The sequence below is a fragment of the Neoarius graeffei genome, chromosome 15, assembly GCF_027579695.1.
Source record: "Neoarius graeffei isolate fNeoGra1 chromosome 15, fNeoGra1.pri, whole genome shotgun sequence".
Taxonomy (NCBI): domain Eukaryota; kingdom Metazoa; phylum Chordata; class Actinopteri; order Siluriformes; family Ariidae; genus Neoarius; species Neoarius graeffei.
Window position 1 is genome coordinate 31,492,902 of NC_083583.1, and position 18,757 is coordinate 31,511,658.

Genomic DNA, 18,757 nt, shown 5'->3' on the forward strand with positions numbered 1-18,757 from the left:
TTTAGCTGTTGAGCCAATTTAGATGAAAATTAGTGTGGAACATTAGTGTGTGAGCTCACATTATTTCTTCTCTAACAGGGAGTTAATTAGATTTGCTCCTGAGAAAGTGACTGATTTTGTCAAAATATTGTTAGAACACGTTCCAAGTTCGGGAAGTGTTTAATTGGGTTGTTCATTTTTAAACATTCTCTCTCTCTCTCTCTCTCACACACACACACACACACAAAAAAAAAAGTCATAAATCTAAAGTTCACAATGTTTATCAAATGAGAGGAATTACAGGATAGTAATCAAATTAGATGTCCTTTTGAGAAAGCTGGTTTTGTCATATATCTTAAATAAAGTCTTTTAAGATCTTTAAAATTTGTAAATCAGTTTGTACTTCCGGGTGGCACGGTGGTGTAGTGGTTAGCGCTGTCGCCTCACAGCAAGAAAGTCCTGGATTCGAGCCCAGCGGCTGGCGAGGGCCTTTCTGTATGGAGTTTGCATGTTCTCCTTATGTCTGTGTGGGTTTCCTCCGGGTGCTCCGGTTTCCCCCACAGTCCAAAGACATGCAGGTTAGGTTAACTGGTGACTCTAAATTGACCGTAGGTGTGAATAGTTGTCTGTGTCTATGTGTCAGCCCTGTGATGACCTGGAGACTTGTCCAGGGTGTACCCCGCCTTTCGCCCGTAGTCAGCTGGGATAGGCTCCAGCTTGCCTGCGACCCTGTAGAACAGGATAAAGCGGCTAGAGACAATGAGAGGAGATATAGACATTTAAGGATTCAAACAAGCATTTTATGAAAAAAAACAAAACAAAAAACCCCTGCTCAGTCATTTATTTTACTTCTGCTTGTCGTGGTGGTAGCCGTGGCAACAGGCTGACAATGTCAGTCCAGACTTTTAGTCCCAGAGTTCTGGCTTCTTCTGCAGGATCTCCAGTCGTTCAGGAGGGAGACGTAATCTCTTCCATGGATCCTGGGTCTGCCCTGGGAACTCCTTATCACTGGTCTGATACAGCTTGACTGCGAGTCCACTGAGGGTGTCACTGAAAACAGACCAAACCAGCTCTGGATACAGCATTTCCAGCAGTGGCGGCTCCTGAATTTTTTTTCAGGGGGGGGCAATTTTCCCCCGTTATGTCTACATGGACCGTAAATGTCCACAGGACTGAAGTAAATTGACCTAGGTAGCAAATCAATTGGCCGAACTTGTTTTTGCCTGGTAAATTCAGATATCAATATAGACAATATCTCTTCTCTCCACTAGGTGGCAACACTAAACAAGTTAAAGGTGGCAAACTAAGGTAGCCTAGTAAACTAGACCCACCCGCCTAGCACCAAAAATATTTTTGCCTACGAGTGGCAAATATTCACATTTAGTCTGGCTTGCCAGGCTAAAACTAAGGAAGATTCATTGTGAAGCCTTCAAAGCAAAACATCTGGCATCACAATCAATATTACATTACTCATTTATTTTCTCATATTATTCCAGTATTCTATAATAAGTAGACACAAATTCTTAATTATAAACATATTCTAATTTCTTCAATTCTAAAGAATGCAATTAAAGTGGCAGGATATAAATCCAAAACAAGTGTTTAAGTTTTGAAAAAGATGAAAAGCATAACCATCAAACAACCGTGCAGCTTAATTATGTGGGTTTTTTTAAAATATGAAATTGCACCATTTTAACAACAAATAATAATTCTAAATAGATTCTGCAGTTTTTTTTCCCCAAGAATTCCTCCAGAAAGCCATGCCTTAAAAGGAAATTTAAAGTATTACAAGCATGTCAATGAACACAAAAGGCTTTAGTTATTTAGCTATATACACACAAGGTTACACAAGGTTTTGTAGTCAGTGCAACTTGCTTAACAAGTTGGAAAAAAGGTAAGGTGCTGCTGGCTCCAATGAACACAGATGTACTGTACAATATATAAAAACTGAAAATATGCTTAATTTACACCAAGTCAGAGAGAACTTGAGGCTACTGAAATATTCCAAGCATGGCAATGTTAAACTGCCATTGGTAAAACAAAAACATGGCAATGTTAAACTGCCATTGGTAACACACACACAAAAACAACTTTTGCCTAGTAAATTCAAATATCAGATATCACTGTACCGTCTGCTGTGCTACTTCCAGGGTGTGAGAATGCAAGGGGAGCAAAAAAGAGCATTGACTACATCACAGCCAGCTAGCCAAGTTTTCCGGTGGTACCAGTTCTTGTTAAAACCTCTTGAGTAGGTCTTCTCCCCCTTCGTAGACACTTGCTTGATGTTTAAATTCGGTCTAGGAGGTCCTAGCTGTTTGATTGCTGTTTTCTCCTCATTGGTACGACGACTAAAGGGAACTTCTTTCAGAGACGCTATCGTATTGTTGCACTCAACACTCGCCGCCATCTTCATAGAATGTTCACACATTTCCCGTGCAAGTTGCGTTTTCCAGCCCAAAATTATGTTCAAAAGCCGCCAAAATGCACAATCTGGCAACACTTGCGCAGCGCAACAGGCGTATGACGTAAGCACGCTGCTTGTGCGAGCACATAAAACCTAATAGAAAATGCATTGGGAGCATGATTTTCGAAAAAAACGTACGTACCATTAGTGTCAATGGGAGATTTTGGGGCAAATCTGAACCTGACAGAAATCGCCCCAAAAGGGCGTGGCTACTCCAGGCGCGACCTTAGCCTGATTGGACAATGACATTACTGTTGCCGTGGTAGTAGGAGTAGATAAAAAAAAAAAATCTCCTTCCCTGTTTGGGAGTGCGTCGCCCAAATCGCCCCTATTAACGAGCCGCCAGTGATTTCCAGTACATGTTTCCTGTTCAGTACACCTTTGTGCAGTGATGACATGATGTTTTATGGATGGGAGAAACATTGTGATGGGAGAAACATTCTATTCAGATTTACGCTTGAGACATATAAGCATGCACATCGCTTTCGTGTAAACAGTACATTTGGAATTACGAATGGGAATGAATTCATTCCGAGTGTAAAAAATGTGTGCATGTAAACATAAATAATGAAAGATTCATTAGCACTGAAGCCAAAAACAACTTAAGTGAACCAGTGCAATTAAATTAAAATCAGCTTGATAACATTGTAAAGAACAGGGTCAGGGTAATAGGGGTGGGGTCAGGGAGAGTGGTGTGTAGTTGGGGTACTAGGGAAGCAAGGGTGGGGTCAGTGTAGTGTTTGAGGGATTGAGTAGTAAGGATAAATGTGTAGAGCTGTTTATGGGATTCATCCATCCATTATCTGTCGCCGCTTATCCTGTCCTACAGGGTCGCAGGCAAGCTGGAGCCTATCCCAGCTGACTACGGGCGAAAGGCGGGGTACACCCTGGACAAGTCGCCAGGTCATCACAGGGCTGACACATAGACACAGACAACCATTCACACTCACATTCACACCTACGGTCAATTTAGAGTCACCAGTTAACCTAACCTGCATGTCTTTGGACTGTGGGGGAAACCGGAGCACCCAGAGGAAACCCACGCAGACACAAGGAGAACATGCAAACTCCACACAGAAAGGCCCTCGCCGGCCGCTGGGCTCGAATCCAGGACTTTCTTGCTGTCAGGCGACAGCGCTAACCATAAACATTCGAGTTCACATGAAAGAATCACAAAACCACATGTTCTACATGCTGCATACTTTATTTAAAACCAAAATCTACAGCGATGTCATGGTCACACAATCTGTAGCCGCATAATAAAATGTTTCATCAGTATGATGCTCATTTTACACTGACAGGGGGGAAAAAACACATACAGGTTACTCAGGGTAGCAGAGCTGATTACACTGGTTACAGCATGGTACAGTAGGTGTGGACAGGGTAGTGGGAAGGGGTCAGAGTAGTATACGTAGGATAAGGGTAGTAGGGGTGTTGTAGGGGTCTGATTGGGGTACTGAGACAATCAGGGTAATATGGGTGTAGTCAAGGTAGTGGGTGTGTGGTTAAGGTAGTAGGGGTGTGGTCATGGCAACAGGGGTGTGATTGGGGTAGTAGTTAGGGTATACATGCTTTTGTTTGTAGGATTTTTATTGAACATAAAAACACTTTAATTATTAAAGAGTTAAATTTATTCACAGTGTGAAGAGACAAGTGAGACATTGAGCCAAATCACAACGGTGAGAGTACAGATAAGAAAGGTAGGTGTGTGTGTGTGTGTGTCACTGGTACATCCAGAGGCACCACATGAAGATGATGACGAAGGCGTAGCAGGTGATGAGCATTAGGTAAATACGGAATAGCAAGAAGTCGAGGACGTAGCCAACATGACACCACTCATCCTGCAGAACAACTTCTCGCTGCAGCATGTTGAGGTGATCACGAATCACTCGCACACACTCACTGATCTCCACCAGCTCAGGGACGCTCAGGGGGGACACGCCCGCTGCTGACACACACACATACACACACACTTTTTGAGCCAAGCACACAGAAATAATAATAATAATCGGGGCGGCACGGTGGTGTAGTGGTTAGCGCTGTTGCCTCACAGCAAGAAGGTCCGGGTTCGAGCCCCGTGGCTGGCGAGGGCCTTTCTGTGCGGAGTTTGCATGTTCTCCCCGTGTCCGCGTGGGTTTCCTCCAGGTGCTCCGGTTTCCCCCACAGTCCAAAGACATGCAGGTTAGGTTAACTGGTGACTAAATTGACTGTAGGTGTGAGTGTGAATGGTTGTCTGTGTCTATGTGTCAGCCCTGTGATGACCTGGCGACTTGTCCAGGGTGTACCCCGCCTTTCGCCCATAGTCAGCTGGGATAGGCTCCAGCTTGCCTGCGACCCTGTAGGAGGATAAAGCGGCTTGAGATAATGAGATGAGATGAGATAATTAGTGTGTGTGTGCGCAGTTCCACTGTGTGTGAGTTGGTGAGTGTGAAGTGAATGATGATTGGTTGGAACTGAGTGCTTTTTTATCTTAACTCACCTTCAAATATATAATTTTTAATGTCATGTCTGAGACCTGCAGGTAGATGTGTGTGTTTTGATGTTGTAAAACTCACCATTAGAATGTGTGTGTTGAGTGCTCCAGATATCTCCTTGTTCCAGTATTTTCTGCTGTGTGTGTGAGAGGTCCGGATCCTTGTAACAGATGAAGCGAGCGATGTATTTCAGCACCACCACTCGGACCCACTGAGGAACCGGGCGGTACTTCATGGAGTTGTGATGAAGAACGTTGGTAATGATGACAGTCTCCAGCAGACTGATGACCATCATAGCCAAACACACAGAGAAATAAATTCCTGAACAGAGAACAAAAATAATAAATTCCATAATTTTATCATAATGCACAACGATCCAAACAAATAAAATGGATCGTATAGATTAAAATAAATCAGATTTTATACGTCAGACATACGGACAGTAATTCAGAATGACACCGTTTCAGCAATGTGGAGAAATAAACATAAATTAAAGTGCTTCATCCTCTGTGTAGAACAGGAAACTGTCACTGTTTGCAACAGTGCATTCTGGGTAAGTTTACAGTAAAGTCTGTGTGTCACATGACTTCATATGAGCTGATTCAGAAATCACATAACCAGGCTTGTAGTACTCGAGTCCAGGACTCGGACTCAAGTCTGACTCATGCCCTAATTTTAAGGACTCATGACTTGACTTGGACTTGAGCATTGATGACTCAGACTTGGACTCGTACATTAACTGCATTCGGACTCCTAAATTGGAGACGAGGACTTGGATTTTTTCTTTATTTTTTGTAACATGCCATAATAATTTGCCACAAGACATTTATATCTACATTAATTTTTATACTAATTTCATGCAAGAGAACCCACATTCACCTGTTCAGACAAACCCCTAGGATTATCCGCTTTGCTTATACAGACTTCTTGTGCAGTGGGAAAAAATACACTGCTATGTTTTCCATACTATCAAGGAGAAGACGGGGACAACCTCGAACTTCAATCGTTATTTGGTAAGACTCCACCCAGAGAAGGAAGTGACACGCTATGTTAATTGCTCTGTTGATAGCAGGGCTTGCTGAGCGATGAACTAGCTAGTGTTAACCCTCTCTCACGTTATTTGCCCTGTTGATAGTGGGCGGGGCTTGCCGAGCAATGAACAAGCTTTTTATCTGTAGCCTATTAACTAAAATGGGGCAGTTGAGCAGTAACGTGAGTCCAACACAGTAGCAGAGATGCTTTCACATAAAGGCAGCAACAGCCACCATCAAATGGTGCGGATGGAGTCTTGATTTTGGATTCAGCTTGGGCTCGACTTGGATCAGTAGTGGACTTGACTTGGACTTGACTTGAAATTTTCTTTAATGACTGGGACTTGACTCAGATTTGAACACTGGGGACTCGAGACTGGACTCGGACTCGAGGTTTAGTGACTCGACTACAACACTGCAAATAACTCAGGATGACCAAATGGAATAAATGAAGGAAACATTAAAGGTCGACTGCCTTTCAGATTTCTCAAGTGGAGGTCATAAAAAGAATTTTCCCCAACACCCAATTATTTTTGGTTAGTGGACTGAAAGCTACTGAATTCAAATCACAGACTTCCAATTTTATGATTATTATTTTTTAAATAGAACAATTAATGAATTTAGGGCCACGTGGCACTAAATTCTCCACTATATTTTCCTGCTTCACCATGACCAAATTCAAGATACTACATCATGCATCATGTGGTGGGCTTTCTCCGTTCATGCAAGGCATTGTGGGATACAAATTTGAAACAGGAGAAAAAAATGGAGGACGTGAGTGTGCAAATGACACATGAAAGACCGACTACAGTAACGGAAAGCGAGAAGAAAAGACGTTATGTTGTGAAGGAAAGGAAACGCAGGACCAAACTAATAAATATCGTCAGTCAGCGAGCACCTCGGCATGATCAGCTGTTCGTTTAACAACAGAATAATGGAACTGTCAGTGAAAACAAAGGTAAACCTGCTCATGCACACACGGACTTCCTCTGTCTGCTTGACTGTGCAAAGCGAATGAGTTCATGCACATTATTTGCTCAAGAATCCCCTCAAATTAAATAACTTCCCATCCCAGGAATGGCCTGATATTTTGTAAGATATTACAGAAATAAACATACACTACTGTTCAAAAGTTTGGGGTCACCCAGACAATTTTGTGTTTTCCATGAAAAGTCACACTTTTATTTCCCACCATAAGTTGTAAAATGAATAGAAAATATAGTCAAGACATTTTTCTGGCCATTTTGAGCATTTAATCGACCCCACAAATGTGATGCTCCAGAAAGTCAATCTGCTCAAAGGAAGGTCAGTTTTATAGCTTCTCTAAAGAGCTCAACTGTTTTCAGCTGTGCTAACATGATTGTACAAGGGTTTTCTAATCATCCATTAGCCTTCTGAGGCAATGAGCAAACACATTGTACCATTAGAACACTGGAGTGAGAGTTGCTGGAAATGGGCCTCTATACACCTATGGAGATATTGCACCAGAAACCAGACATTTGCAGCTAGAATAGTCATTTACCACATTAGCAATGTATAGAGTGGATTTCTGATTAGTTTAAAGTGATCTTCATTGAAAAGAACAGTGCTTTTCTTTCAAAAATAAGGACATTTCAGAGTGACCCCAAACTTTTGAACGGTAGTGTAGATCAAAATGACCAAATTTCAGAGGGAACTAAATTTCACTGATATTATGAAATTGAAAGGCCGTCTCGCTTTAAAGAGACTTATATACAGAATGAATGTTTATGGAAAGGCTTGACTCACTCATAGAGACTTTTTAATCATAATATGTGCAATTTCACACACTAAAGCACAGTTCAGTGTTCTTGTTAAAGGGGGCACTAGTGAGCAGCAGATGGCGTAGCTTTAAGGCCAATTTATGCTGACAACCCAGTCCTCGCAGATGGCGTCGCAGATGGCGTCTACATAGCCCCCCCCTTCGCAGACACTCTGCGCGCACCTCCCAAAAATTGTGACCACCGCAGAAGCCTCGCAGACAGCGTTGCAGACAAGAGGGCTCTGATTGGTCCACTCTACATCCGCTGTACACGCACTTCCGCTTCCCTACTTTCCAGGTTTGGTTTGTTTTCACTACCGCCATTTTTAAAAACACGAGCGAAGATGGAGCAGCACGAAGAGCGGTTGATCGAGGAAGTGAGGAAGTACGTACATCTATACGACTCCAGTTCTAGTCATTATAAGTAACCGGAGGATAAACACTCCACTAACCACACCCACCAACTACTCCTAGCGATTTCGCGACTTCGCGCCCCCTTGCGTTGTGGCGGTGAATAACATCGCGCACGCCTATTACTCCCTGCTCAACGATAAATTACAACTGTCTGCGAAAAGCTATCTGCGAAAGCCTTGTCGCAAGAGCATGCAGAGGCCCTTATAAACATTTTCTTTTCACTCTACAGTGTGTTTTTGTTTGTTTGTTTGTTTGTTTAATGTATTGGTGCAGTTCAAGTGTTTATCTTCCAAATGCGTTCAGGGATTTAAAAAAACTGGCAAGCCATGGTTAACACACAACCTCAGTCAGTCATCACTCATATCCATCTCTCTCAAGACAAAGAGATATTTTTTTTCTCTGAGGGATTCTCAGTTTATTATTATTATTATGGAAGGATTTATTGTATGGTGGTGAAGTGGTTAGTGCTGTCGCCTCACAGCAAGAAGGTCCGGGTTCGAGCCCCGTGGCCGGCGAGGGCCTTTCTGTGCGGAGTTTGCATGTGCTCCCCGTGTCCGCGTGGGTTTCCTCCGGGTGCTCCGGTTTCCCCCACAGTCCAAAGACATGCAGGTTAGGTTAACTGGTGACTCTAAATTGACCGTAGGTGTGGATGTGAGTGTGAATGGTTGTCTGTGTCTATGTGTCAGCCCTGTGATGACCTGGCGACTTGTCCAGGGTGTACCCCGCCTTTCACCCATAGTCAGCTGGGATAGGCTCCAGCTTGCCTGCGACCCTGTAGGACAGGATAAAGCGGCTAGAGATAATGAGATGAGATGAGATTTCTTGTATTCACTCCACTCTCCTGTAAGGCCAGTGGCTGGACTTTTACTGTGGAGGAAGAAGTTAAGAATATCTAAAGTTCACTTGCTGTGTCTGAGCAAACAGACCTGCAAGACCTAAAGACCATTAGTAAACATTATGGCATTTTATTTTTGGCGATGCAGATTTCTGAATGGGGGCGGCATGGTGGTGTAGAGGTTAGCACTGTTGCCTCACAGCAAGAAGGTCCGGGTTCGAGCCCCGTGGCCGGCGAGGGCCTTTCTGTGTGGAGTTTGCATGTTCTCCCCGTGTCTGCGTGGGTTTCCTCCGGGTGCTCCGGTTTCCCCCACAGTCCAAAGACATGCAGGTTAGGTTAACTGGTGACTCTAAATTGACCGTAGGTGTGAATGAGAGTGTGAATGGTTGTCTGTGTCTATGTGTCAGCTCTGAGATGACCTGGCGACTTGTCCAGGGTGTACCCTGCCTCTCACCCATAGTCAGCTGGGATAGGCTCCAGCTTGCCTGCGACCCTGTAGAACAGGATAAGCGGCTACAGATAATGGATGGATTTCTGAATGAAACATGATCAGATTCTTCTGGATCACACTGAAGACCCAGTTGGTTCTAAAGTCTTCTCTCCTGCTCTTGTTAGTTTCAAATGTTAAACATACTAGAGCCATGGTACTTCATAATATCATAGTTTAAAAATTCACCAGATTAAAATGTTTTACTAGAGAGCCAAAAATATTGATCCACACCAGGATTCACATTCCGCATTCCCGAAATACAGTCATGTGAAAAAATAAGTACATCCTATGGAAACTGTACACTTATCTCAACATATTTAAACAAGCCAACAGTTCACCCAAAGTTTACAGTTTCCATAGGATGTAATTATTTTTCCACATGACTGAATATAAATGGAGTGCATTGGAGATTTATACACAGATGGGAGTTGATGATGTCAGAGAAAATGTCTATAATTTTAAGTCTAAAGTCAAAGGCCACTGGAGATCCCTAATCCATTAACAGAGGCAATTTGGGAGAAGAACCTGCCCAGGACTATTCCGTAAATTCCCAACACAGTTTAACTGAGTTTAAAGTGTTCTGCTGTTCCCAGTTCAGACGATGAGTAAATCTGTGTCAACATAATGTGTTAACTGTGTATAGTAATATCTAGTATTATTATACATACAGGGCACTTTTTCGATGGAATAAAAACACGTGTTCTATTCCCTTCTAGTGGGTTTCATTCATTTGCATTGATAGCATGTAATATTGTTAGCATATCACTTATCCTACATGTATTACATCACCCTACTCAATGGAAAATGAGCGTTGAATATGGTTTATGATATTGCATGGTTGTCAAGACAACATGACGTCACACGTCGGAGACATAAAACATCCACGCTAGCGAGCCACTGTAAGAATCTGTAAACAAACATGGCCGCCAGGTTTGCTTCATGAAATATGGAAGATTTTGAGAGAATTTTGAAAGAGAAAGACGCACTGAACACCCAAAAGGAACGTGTATGTATTTTAATAATAATAATAATAATTATAATAATAATAATAATGGCTGTCTTTTTTTTCATGGTATGTCAGATCTATTCCATTCAGCTAGCATGATATTGAACGAGTCGAAACTGAGTTCAATATCATGCTAGCTGAATGGAATATGTCTGATATACCACTCAATGCCAGCTGATATTATTTAAATATTTAATATTAGCATCAGTTCACCGATGATTGGCGTGCCGTTGGCCGTGCTCGGCAGCAGGTCGTTCATGATGAGCAGGAAAACGGTGTATCCGAGGATCAGCGTCATCTTAAATGAGGCACGGTCGACGCTGTGAGGCGGCAAATAGAAGGACAGAATGTCGATGACCATGAGGAAGGAGCTTGGGATGAGCAAATTCACCACATACAGGATTGGCCGACGTTTTATCACCACCTACACACACACATTAAGAAATGAACCGTTCAGTGTTCAGGTTCAGTGTTTATGTGTATAAGGGCCCGTTTACACGAGGACGCTGTCGGGTAAAAACGACTAAATATTTTATCGGAAGTGCCTTTCGTCTACACGGGGACGGCATTTTCGAGGCTGAAAAACGGAAAAAATTGAAAACGCCTTCCAGAGTGGATAAGTTAAAAACAGCCCCCGTTGCATATCCGTCTAAACTACCCAATACGCGAAACTCTGCTCGGATCTGCTCACGTCGGGTACGCGTTTACGTCATAGTAAGAGCATGTGTGGCAGCGGGGGCGTGGTCAAGCGCCGGTCTGTGACAGGAGGGTGGAGTCAGGGAAGGTAAGTGGCAGAATCACTACACCTGATGTCAATTAACCTGTGTTTGTGTGTCTTCCCAGTGACCGCGCCCTATTTAAAGAGGGAGAGCAGAGAAGCTCATCCCCAAGCTAGACACCGGTTGCATGTGTGTCTGTTGGTTTAAAAATATTGTTAGACTGAAAAGTGTGGCAATAAAGCCTATTTGTAAACCTGATCTCTGTCCTGACGTCCTCTGTGCTCCACCCACTCATATAGAACGGCTACAGCATGTCTGATTACATCGATCCAACGGACCTTCAAGCTGCTCTGGCAACTTCACGAGTAGCCATAGGCAGAGTAGTCAAAGTTTTCGCGGCGCAGATGTGCAGATCAGACAAGACGGAAGACGTTGCGCATGCGTGCAGACATAGCGGAGGTCTTTCACAGCACCACTAAGCCGCCTGGCATGCACATCCAATTGAATTCCACACATTTATGCGTCACCGTATAGACGCAGATTTCCTCCTTGAAAACGGTCGTGTAGACGCGGAAAAAAGTGAGAACGAAAACAGACTTTTGTGTTTTTGTTTCAGACCGTCCCCGTGTAAAATGGGCCTAAAACTGACTAATGAAATGACAATAGTGAAATACTATTCAGTTTAAAACTGTTTTGATACAACACACAGTGTCATTCAGCTTCATGCAGAAAAGTTGTACAGATACAGAGGTGGCACGTGTGTGCGTATTTGTTTCTGTTTCTCACCCAGAAGGTGATGATGTCCCACTCGTCTATGTCGAACTTGAGAATTCCTGCTTCTCCCAAAATCTCCACCAGCTCCCACTCCCCGCTGGCCTCTAGATAATTCTTCGAGTTACCTGACATCTGCTCAAAGGGGAGAGCAGGCTGTACCCTTACATCCCGAACTACAACACACACACACACACACACACACACACACACACACACACACACACACACACACATACACACACACACTTAGTTAAAGTAAGAAATAAAAAATTTAGGAGTGAGTAAGAGTCAAGATTCAAGAGAGCTTTATTGTCAATAGGCCCATAGGCAATTATACAGTGGTGTATACAGTGCCTTCTGAAAGTATTCATCCCCCTTGGTGTTTGTCCTGTTTTGTTGCATTACAAGCTGGAATTAAAATGGATTTTTGGAGGGTTAGCACCATTTGATTTACACAACATGCCTACCACTTTAAAGGTGCACATTGTTGTTTTATTGTGACACAAACAATAATTCAGATGAAAAAACAGAAATCTGGAGTGTGCATAAATATTCACCCCATTTGGTATAAACCCCTAAATAAGAGACTTGCAGCTGTAATTGTAGCAAAAGGTGGCTCTATAAAGTATTGACTTGGGGGGGGGGATACTTATGCACACTCTAGATTTCTGTTTTTTTATTTTAATTATTGTTTGTGTCACAATAAACAAAACAATGTGCACCTTTAAAGTTGTAGGCATGTTGTGTAAATCAAATGGTGCTAACCCCCCAAAAAAAATCTATTTTAATTCCAGCTTGTAATGTAACAAAACAGTGTAAGGGGGATGAATACTTTTGCAAGGCACTGTAAGTGCAGGAAGAGTGTTTATTAGAAGGCGTGATATTTAAGTCAAGTTTATTTGTATAGCGCTTTTAACAACAGACATTGGTGCAAAGCAGCTTTACAGAGAATTAAAGACTTCAAACATGAGCTAATTTTATCCCTAATCTATCCCCAGTGAGCAAGCCTGTGGCAACAGTGGTAAGGAAAAACTCCCAGACGACACGAGAAAGAAACCTCAAGAGGACCCAGACTCAAAAGGGAACCCATCCTCATTTGGGTTATAACAGATAGTGTGATTATAAATAACTTGCTTCTATAACCGTATCCTATATAGTCACAAAGTCTAACTGTGTAACCAGGAAATTCATTATAGTTTTAACATGAAGTCTGTTTTGTTAAAGTTATAAACTGTTCATTGATGGAAACTTAAGTGCAAAACTGTTCATGACAACCGCAGTCCTAAAGTTAGTAAGCCAACTGTAGTCCTCAGACATAAATGCATTACTGTAAGTGTCCACAGCGTCTTAAAGTGTAGATGAAGTGTTAACGAAGTGTAGATGAAGCGTGATGAAGTGAGTTACTTGTGTGCATGTAGGAGCCGAAGGTGAAGGTGCAGTTCTGAACGTCAAACGGGAAACTGAAGATATCCAGGTTACATGATGTGACAAGTCGGAGCATCCGGTCATAACGAATGTGACCCGTGTGGTTAACATACACATATGGACATGCCTGAGACACATCATCATCCACACTGAGAGAGAGATCATTAACACAGAGTGAGACAGAGAAAGTGAGTGAGAGATGTCATTAACACTGAGAGTGAGACAGAGAGTGAGACAGACAATCTGTGGAAATGTGGAAAGGAAAACTAATACTAACAATTCATAGACGATGATGTCAGGTGTCCAGAGGTCGCTTACAGGAAGTGAGATCTTAGTGATGCCATCACACATGTTAGGATCCCAGATCAGGAATTCGTGAAACCAGAACTATAGGAAACACACACACACACACACACACACACACACACACACACACACACACACACACACACACACGCTAACAGTCACATGATCCCATACGGGCTGTGTTCTTAGTTATTATTCCCTAGAGCACTAAGAGGTTTAATTAACAGACTGTAATTCCCGCCTACACTTGTTTACTGTCAGGTTTCTGAAAAATGAAGGCAGAGTTTTCTTTAAGTGCCACATAACAGAGCACTGATGAATTTCAGAAAAAAAGATAAATATGAAGCTTTTAGTATGTATCTAAAAGGCAGTGTTAACGTAAGCACACAGAAGCACACGGAATACATACAAATAAATAAAATCATCTCATCTCATCATCTGTAGCTGCTTTATCCTGTTCTACAGGGTCGCAGGCAAGCTGGAGCCTATCCCAGCTGACTACGGGCGAAAGGCGTGGTACACCCTGGACAAGTCGCCAGGTCATCACAGGGCTGACACAGACAACCATTCACACTCACACCTACGGTCAATTTAGAGTCACCAGTTAACCTAACCTGCATGTCTTTGGACTGTGGGGGAAACCGGAGCACCCGGAGGAAACCCACGTGGACACGGGGAGAACATGCAATAAATAAAATCATTTAAAACATAAATAAAAAGAGAGCTTAGATGCTTTTAACACTAGAGCGGTGGCTACAATTATCGACACCTTAACGATCTTTCGGCCGTTGCAAAAGTAGAAAAGACTTTCAATACGTAAATTGTGCATGAATAATTACTCAAACTTCCACTGGAAAAAAATTAGTTGATTTCCGATTACTTAGTGTATCAGATCACGTGACACCTTTCCACAGTTATCGACATCCAGATGATAATTTGTAAAAAAATAATCACTATGTGGTATTAAGTTAACAAAACAGTTTTTATTTAAAATTTGTTTTACATAGACTTATATTAAGTACAAAATATCTCATCTCATCTCATTATCTGTAGCCGCTTTATCCTGTTCTACAGGGTCGCAGGCAAGCTGGAACCTATCCCAGCTGACTACGGGCGAAAGGTGGGGTACACCCTGGACAAGTCACCAGGTCATCACAGGGCTGACACATAGACACAGACAACCATTCACACTCACACCTACGGTCAATTTAGAGTCACCAGTTAACCTAACCTGCATGTCTTTGGACTGTGGGGGAAACCGGAGCACCCGGAGGAAACCCACGCGGACACGGGGAGAACATGCAAACTCCACACAGAAAGGCCCTCGCCGGCCACGGGGCTCGAACCTGGACCTTCTTGCTGTGAGGCGACAGCGCTAACCACTACACCACCAAGTACAAAATATCTTTTATATAAATATATCGATGTCAGTGCTTCGGTAAATGAGGAAGTAATTCTAATGTTTGTAAAGAAATGAACTGATGATGTTTAACCTGTCAGAAAATCTTTTTGTTCTACTTTCTACCCACTTTCTAAGTATTTTCATAGATCACATTTTGTTAATCATTTGTTGTTATTTGTATTAATTTCTAGTTTTGTAGTTTACCAATAAATGTCAACAGGCAATTGACATTGTAACCAGATGAAAATCCAGGTCAAAGGTCGCATGTCATTCCTCGAACCAAAATATAAAATGTCTACTAATTTTGCAATATGTGGTAGATGTTTACAAAAAAAAATCTGAATATTTCAAGCATATAATTTTTTTATAATGCTAGGAATTTAATTCTGGTCTAATTCTATTTATTACACTCGGATTCCAAATACTCTATAAACATTCCATTCTGTTATGAATCAGAAAAAAAAATATTATAAATCACAGCACTTTTATTTTTTTTAAGTACTTCATCTACTTCAATAATGTTACACAAAGATCGATCCATAACAGTTGTAAATGTCACTTAATTCCACAGGGTGTCGATAATGGTGGACACCGGTGAAAGTGATTACTATAATCGACACCTCAGGTGCTTTCTCAAACGCGCGTTTAGATACAAAATGGCGTCTGTCAAATGAAAGAGTAAGAAACAAAGGAGGTTTTGACAAGGAGATCATGAAATATCGGTGAATTTGATAAATAAAAACATGTCCATGATCTTTCCACCATGCTTACCTGCGATGATAACGACCAGATTTAACTCAAATTGCTGATCGTGCTAAAAAAATTCCATCTCAGGTAACGAGCTGTGTCATTACACGACAAGATCAAAGGGTGGGGGGGGGTCTTCTGGTTGATTAATTAACGAATAATAACTGTTGTAACTGAAACTCACCTTTGTAAAATTGTTTTTTATTGGTAAATCTGAAAAGGTGCCGTTAATTATGGACTGTCGATAATTGTAGCCGCTGCTCAAGTACACTTAAGTCAGTTATGAGATAAAAGTTACCTGATAAAAGTTCCTGGGAAGTAAACACCTTAACCCTCAGTCTTAGCAGAACAATCTGCACAACATCACTTTGAGGTTTTCAGGGTTCAATGAAGAGAGGTAACTTTTAGCATTTCAGCTACAGTCAGTTGTCAGTTCTACAAGAATGATGAACAACATAAAAGTGGTGGTTTGGAACACAGCCACGACCTAAGCCCTTACCAACCGCAGCCACAGGAATGTGGTGAGGATCTGAGTCTTCTCGTTCTGAGAGAGAGAGAGAGAGAGAGAGAGAGAGAGAGAATGAAGTTTTACCGTGTGAATAAAAAGCTAAATGTTGTGTTAGTGACAATACAGAGGTTCAAACAGGCATGAAACACACACACACACGCACACTGGGTTCTTTGTAATAGTATTCATCTTTCAAATAAGTAAGGGTACATTTTTAATTACTTAAATACATTTTGATAGTGTGTGTGTAATGAAGGAGTGTATGTTGTATTATATTTACTGGATGTTTAAATTGTTAACTGTAAACTATTGCTTGTATTTGTTGTTTACACTACACACACACACACACACACACACACACACACACACACACACACACACTCACCACTCCGAGCACAGCATACAGGGTGAAGGAGATGTTGGTAACAGTGGGGTTACTCAGGTTCACAGCAGGTCTGAATGGCTTCCTGTCGAATACTTCCTGTAGAGACTCGTAGGTCGGTCCACTGTGACTTGGTCTGCACATCAGCTCACATACACATAATGAGGCTGAGGAACACACACGCACACACACAGGACACACCGACGTGACAGAAAGGGAATTGCTTGGAGTGTAAAGCCATTAGAAGAAAGGCTTATTTATTACTTCTTTATTTTCAATTAAATTTGTATTTTTATTGATTACTTATTTAAATGGTTTTATTTTGATTTTAATTAAGTAGTTTGTGTTTAAATCAAGTTACTGAGGGACATGAGGCAACTATGTAATGAGTTTCATATAGATTTAATGTACCATGGTACAATCCCAATTCCAAAAAAGCTGGGACACTTTGTAAAACATAAGTAAAAACAGAATGTGAAGATTTGCGAATCATGGAAACCCTGTATTTCATTGAAAATAGTACAAAGACAACATATCAAATGTTGAAACTGAGAAATTTTATTGTTTTTTGAAAAATATTTGTTCATTTTGGACTTGATGTCAGCAACACATTTCAAAAAAGTTGGGACAGGGGCAACAAAAGACTAAAAAAGTTGTGTAATGCTAAACCCCCCCCGAATTTGGTTAATTGGCAACAGGTCAGTAACATGATTGGGTATAAAAAGAGCATCCCAGAGAGGCTGAGTCTCTCAGAAGTAAAGATGGGGAGGGGTCCACTGCTCTGTGAAAGACTGCTTGGGCAAACAGCGCAACAATTTAAGAATAACGTTCCTCAATGTAAAATTGCAAAGAATTTGGGGATCACATCATCTATGGTACATAATATCATTAAAAGATTCAGAGAATCTGGAGAAATCTCTGTATGCAAGAGACAAGGCTGAAAACTGACACGGGATGCCTGTGATCTTCAGCCCCTCAGGAGACACTGCATTAAAAGCAGACATGTGTCTGTAGTGGAAATCACTGTATGGGCTCAGGAACACTTCAGAAAACCATCGTGTGTGAAAACAGTTCATTACTGCACCCACAAATGCAAGTTAAAACCAGATATAAACAACATCCAGAAACACCGCCACCTTCTCTGGGCTCAAGGTCTTTTACGATGGACTGAGGCGAAGTGGAAAATTGTCCCAAGGTCTGATGAATCAAAAGTAGAAATTCTTTTTAGAAATCATGGATACCATGTCCTCCAGGCTAAAGAGGAGAGGGACCATCCGACTTGTTATCAGCGCGCAGTTCAAAAGCCAGCATCTGTGAGGGTATGAGGGTGCATTAGTGCACATGACATGGGTAGCTTATACATCTGGGAAGGCATCATTAATGCTGAATGATATAAACACATTTCAGAGCAATATGCTGCCATTCAGACAAAATCTTTTTCAGGGAAGGCCTTTCTTCTTTCAGCAAGACAATGCCAAACTGCTTTCTGCACGTATTAAAACTGCATGGCTCCGTAGTAAAAGAGTCCAGGTGCTAAACTGGCCTGCCTACAGTCCAGACCTGTCTCTTATTTAAAACATTCGGTGCATTATAAAGAGCAAAATATGACAAAGGAGACCCCGAACTGTTGAGCAACTGAAATTGTATATCAGGCAAGAATGGGACAACATTTTTCTTTCAGAACTACAGCAATATTGGTCTCCTCAGTTCCCAAACATTTACAGAGTGTTGTTAAAAGCAACACAGTAGTAAACATGCCCCTGTCCCAACTTTTTTGAAACGTGTTGCTGACATCAAATTCAAAATGAGCATATTTTTTAAAAAAACAATAAAATTTCTCAATTTCAACATTTGATATGTTGTCTTTGTATTATTTTCAATGAAATATAGGGTTTCCATGATTTGCAAATTTTTGTGTTCTGTTTTTATTTCCAGTTCACACAGCATCCCAACTTTTTTGGAATTAGGGTTGTAAACTGGAGGCTATTGAGGTTTTTCACCTGACGTCACAGGGTCACGTG

General features: G+C 41.7%; 1 protein-coding gene and 1 long non-coding RNA gene across 2 annotated transcripts; both read right to left on the reverse strand.

The window, feature by feature from the left end:
- Window positions 1–757: 757 nt before the first annotated feature.
- On the reverse strand, window positions 758–2,403 carry LOC132898811 (uncharacterized). Its single transcript, XR_009656584.1, has 2 exons — window positions 2,109–2,403; window positions 758–1,029 (listed from the first exon to the last, which is right to left on the reverse strand). It is a non-coding gene; the product is annotated as an uncharacterized LOC132898811 (long non-coding RNA).
- Window positions 2,404–4,127: 1,724 nt separating this feature from the next.
- LOC132898812 (5-hydroxytryptamine receptor 3A-like) lies at window positions 4,128–16,880 on the reverse strand. Its single transcript, XM_060940478.1, has 8 exons — window positions 16,740–16,880; window positions 16,346–16,390; window positions 13,669–13,778; window positions 13,371–13,540; window positions 11,979–12,139; window positions 10,687–10,897; window positions 4,963–5,238; window positions 4,128–4,391 (listed from the first exon to the last, which is right to left on the reverse strand). Exons 1-8 carry the CDS (start codon window positions 16,878–16,880, stop codon window positions 4,165–4,167), a joined length of 1,341 nt encoding a protein of 446 aa, XP_060796461.1. The 3' UTR covers window positions 4,128–4,164.
- Window positions 16,881–18,757: the final 1,877 nt, after the last annotated feature.

Bases quoted from the DNA above. Each gene is read 5' to 3' on its own strand.
- LOC132898812 (XM_060940478.1), bottom strand. From the start codon at position 16,880: ATGTGCAGACCAAGTCACAGTGGACCGACCTACGAGTCTCTACAGGAA. The intron at 13,779-16,345 runs GTAAGGGCTTAG...TGTTTCCTATAG, and splicing joins CATTCCTGTGGCTGCGGTTG to TTCTGGTTTCACGAATTCCT. The intron at 10,898-11,978 runs GTGAGAAACAGA...GTGTGTGTGTAG, and splicing joins GGGACATCATCACCTTCTGG to GTGGTGATAAAACGTCGGCC.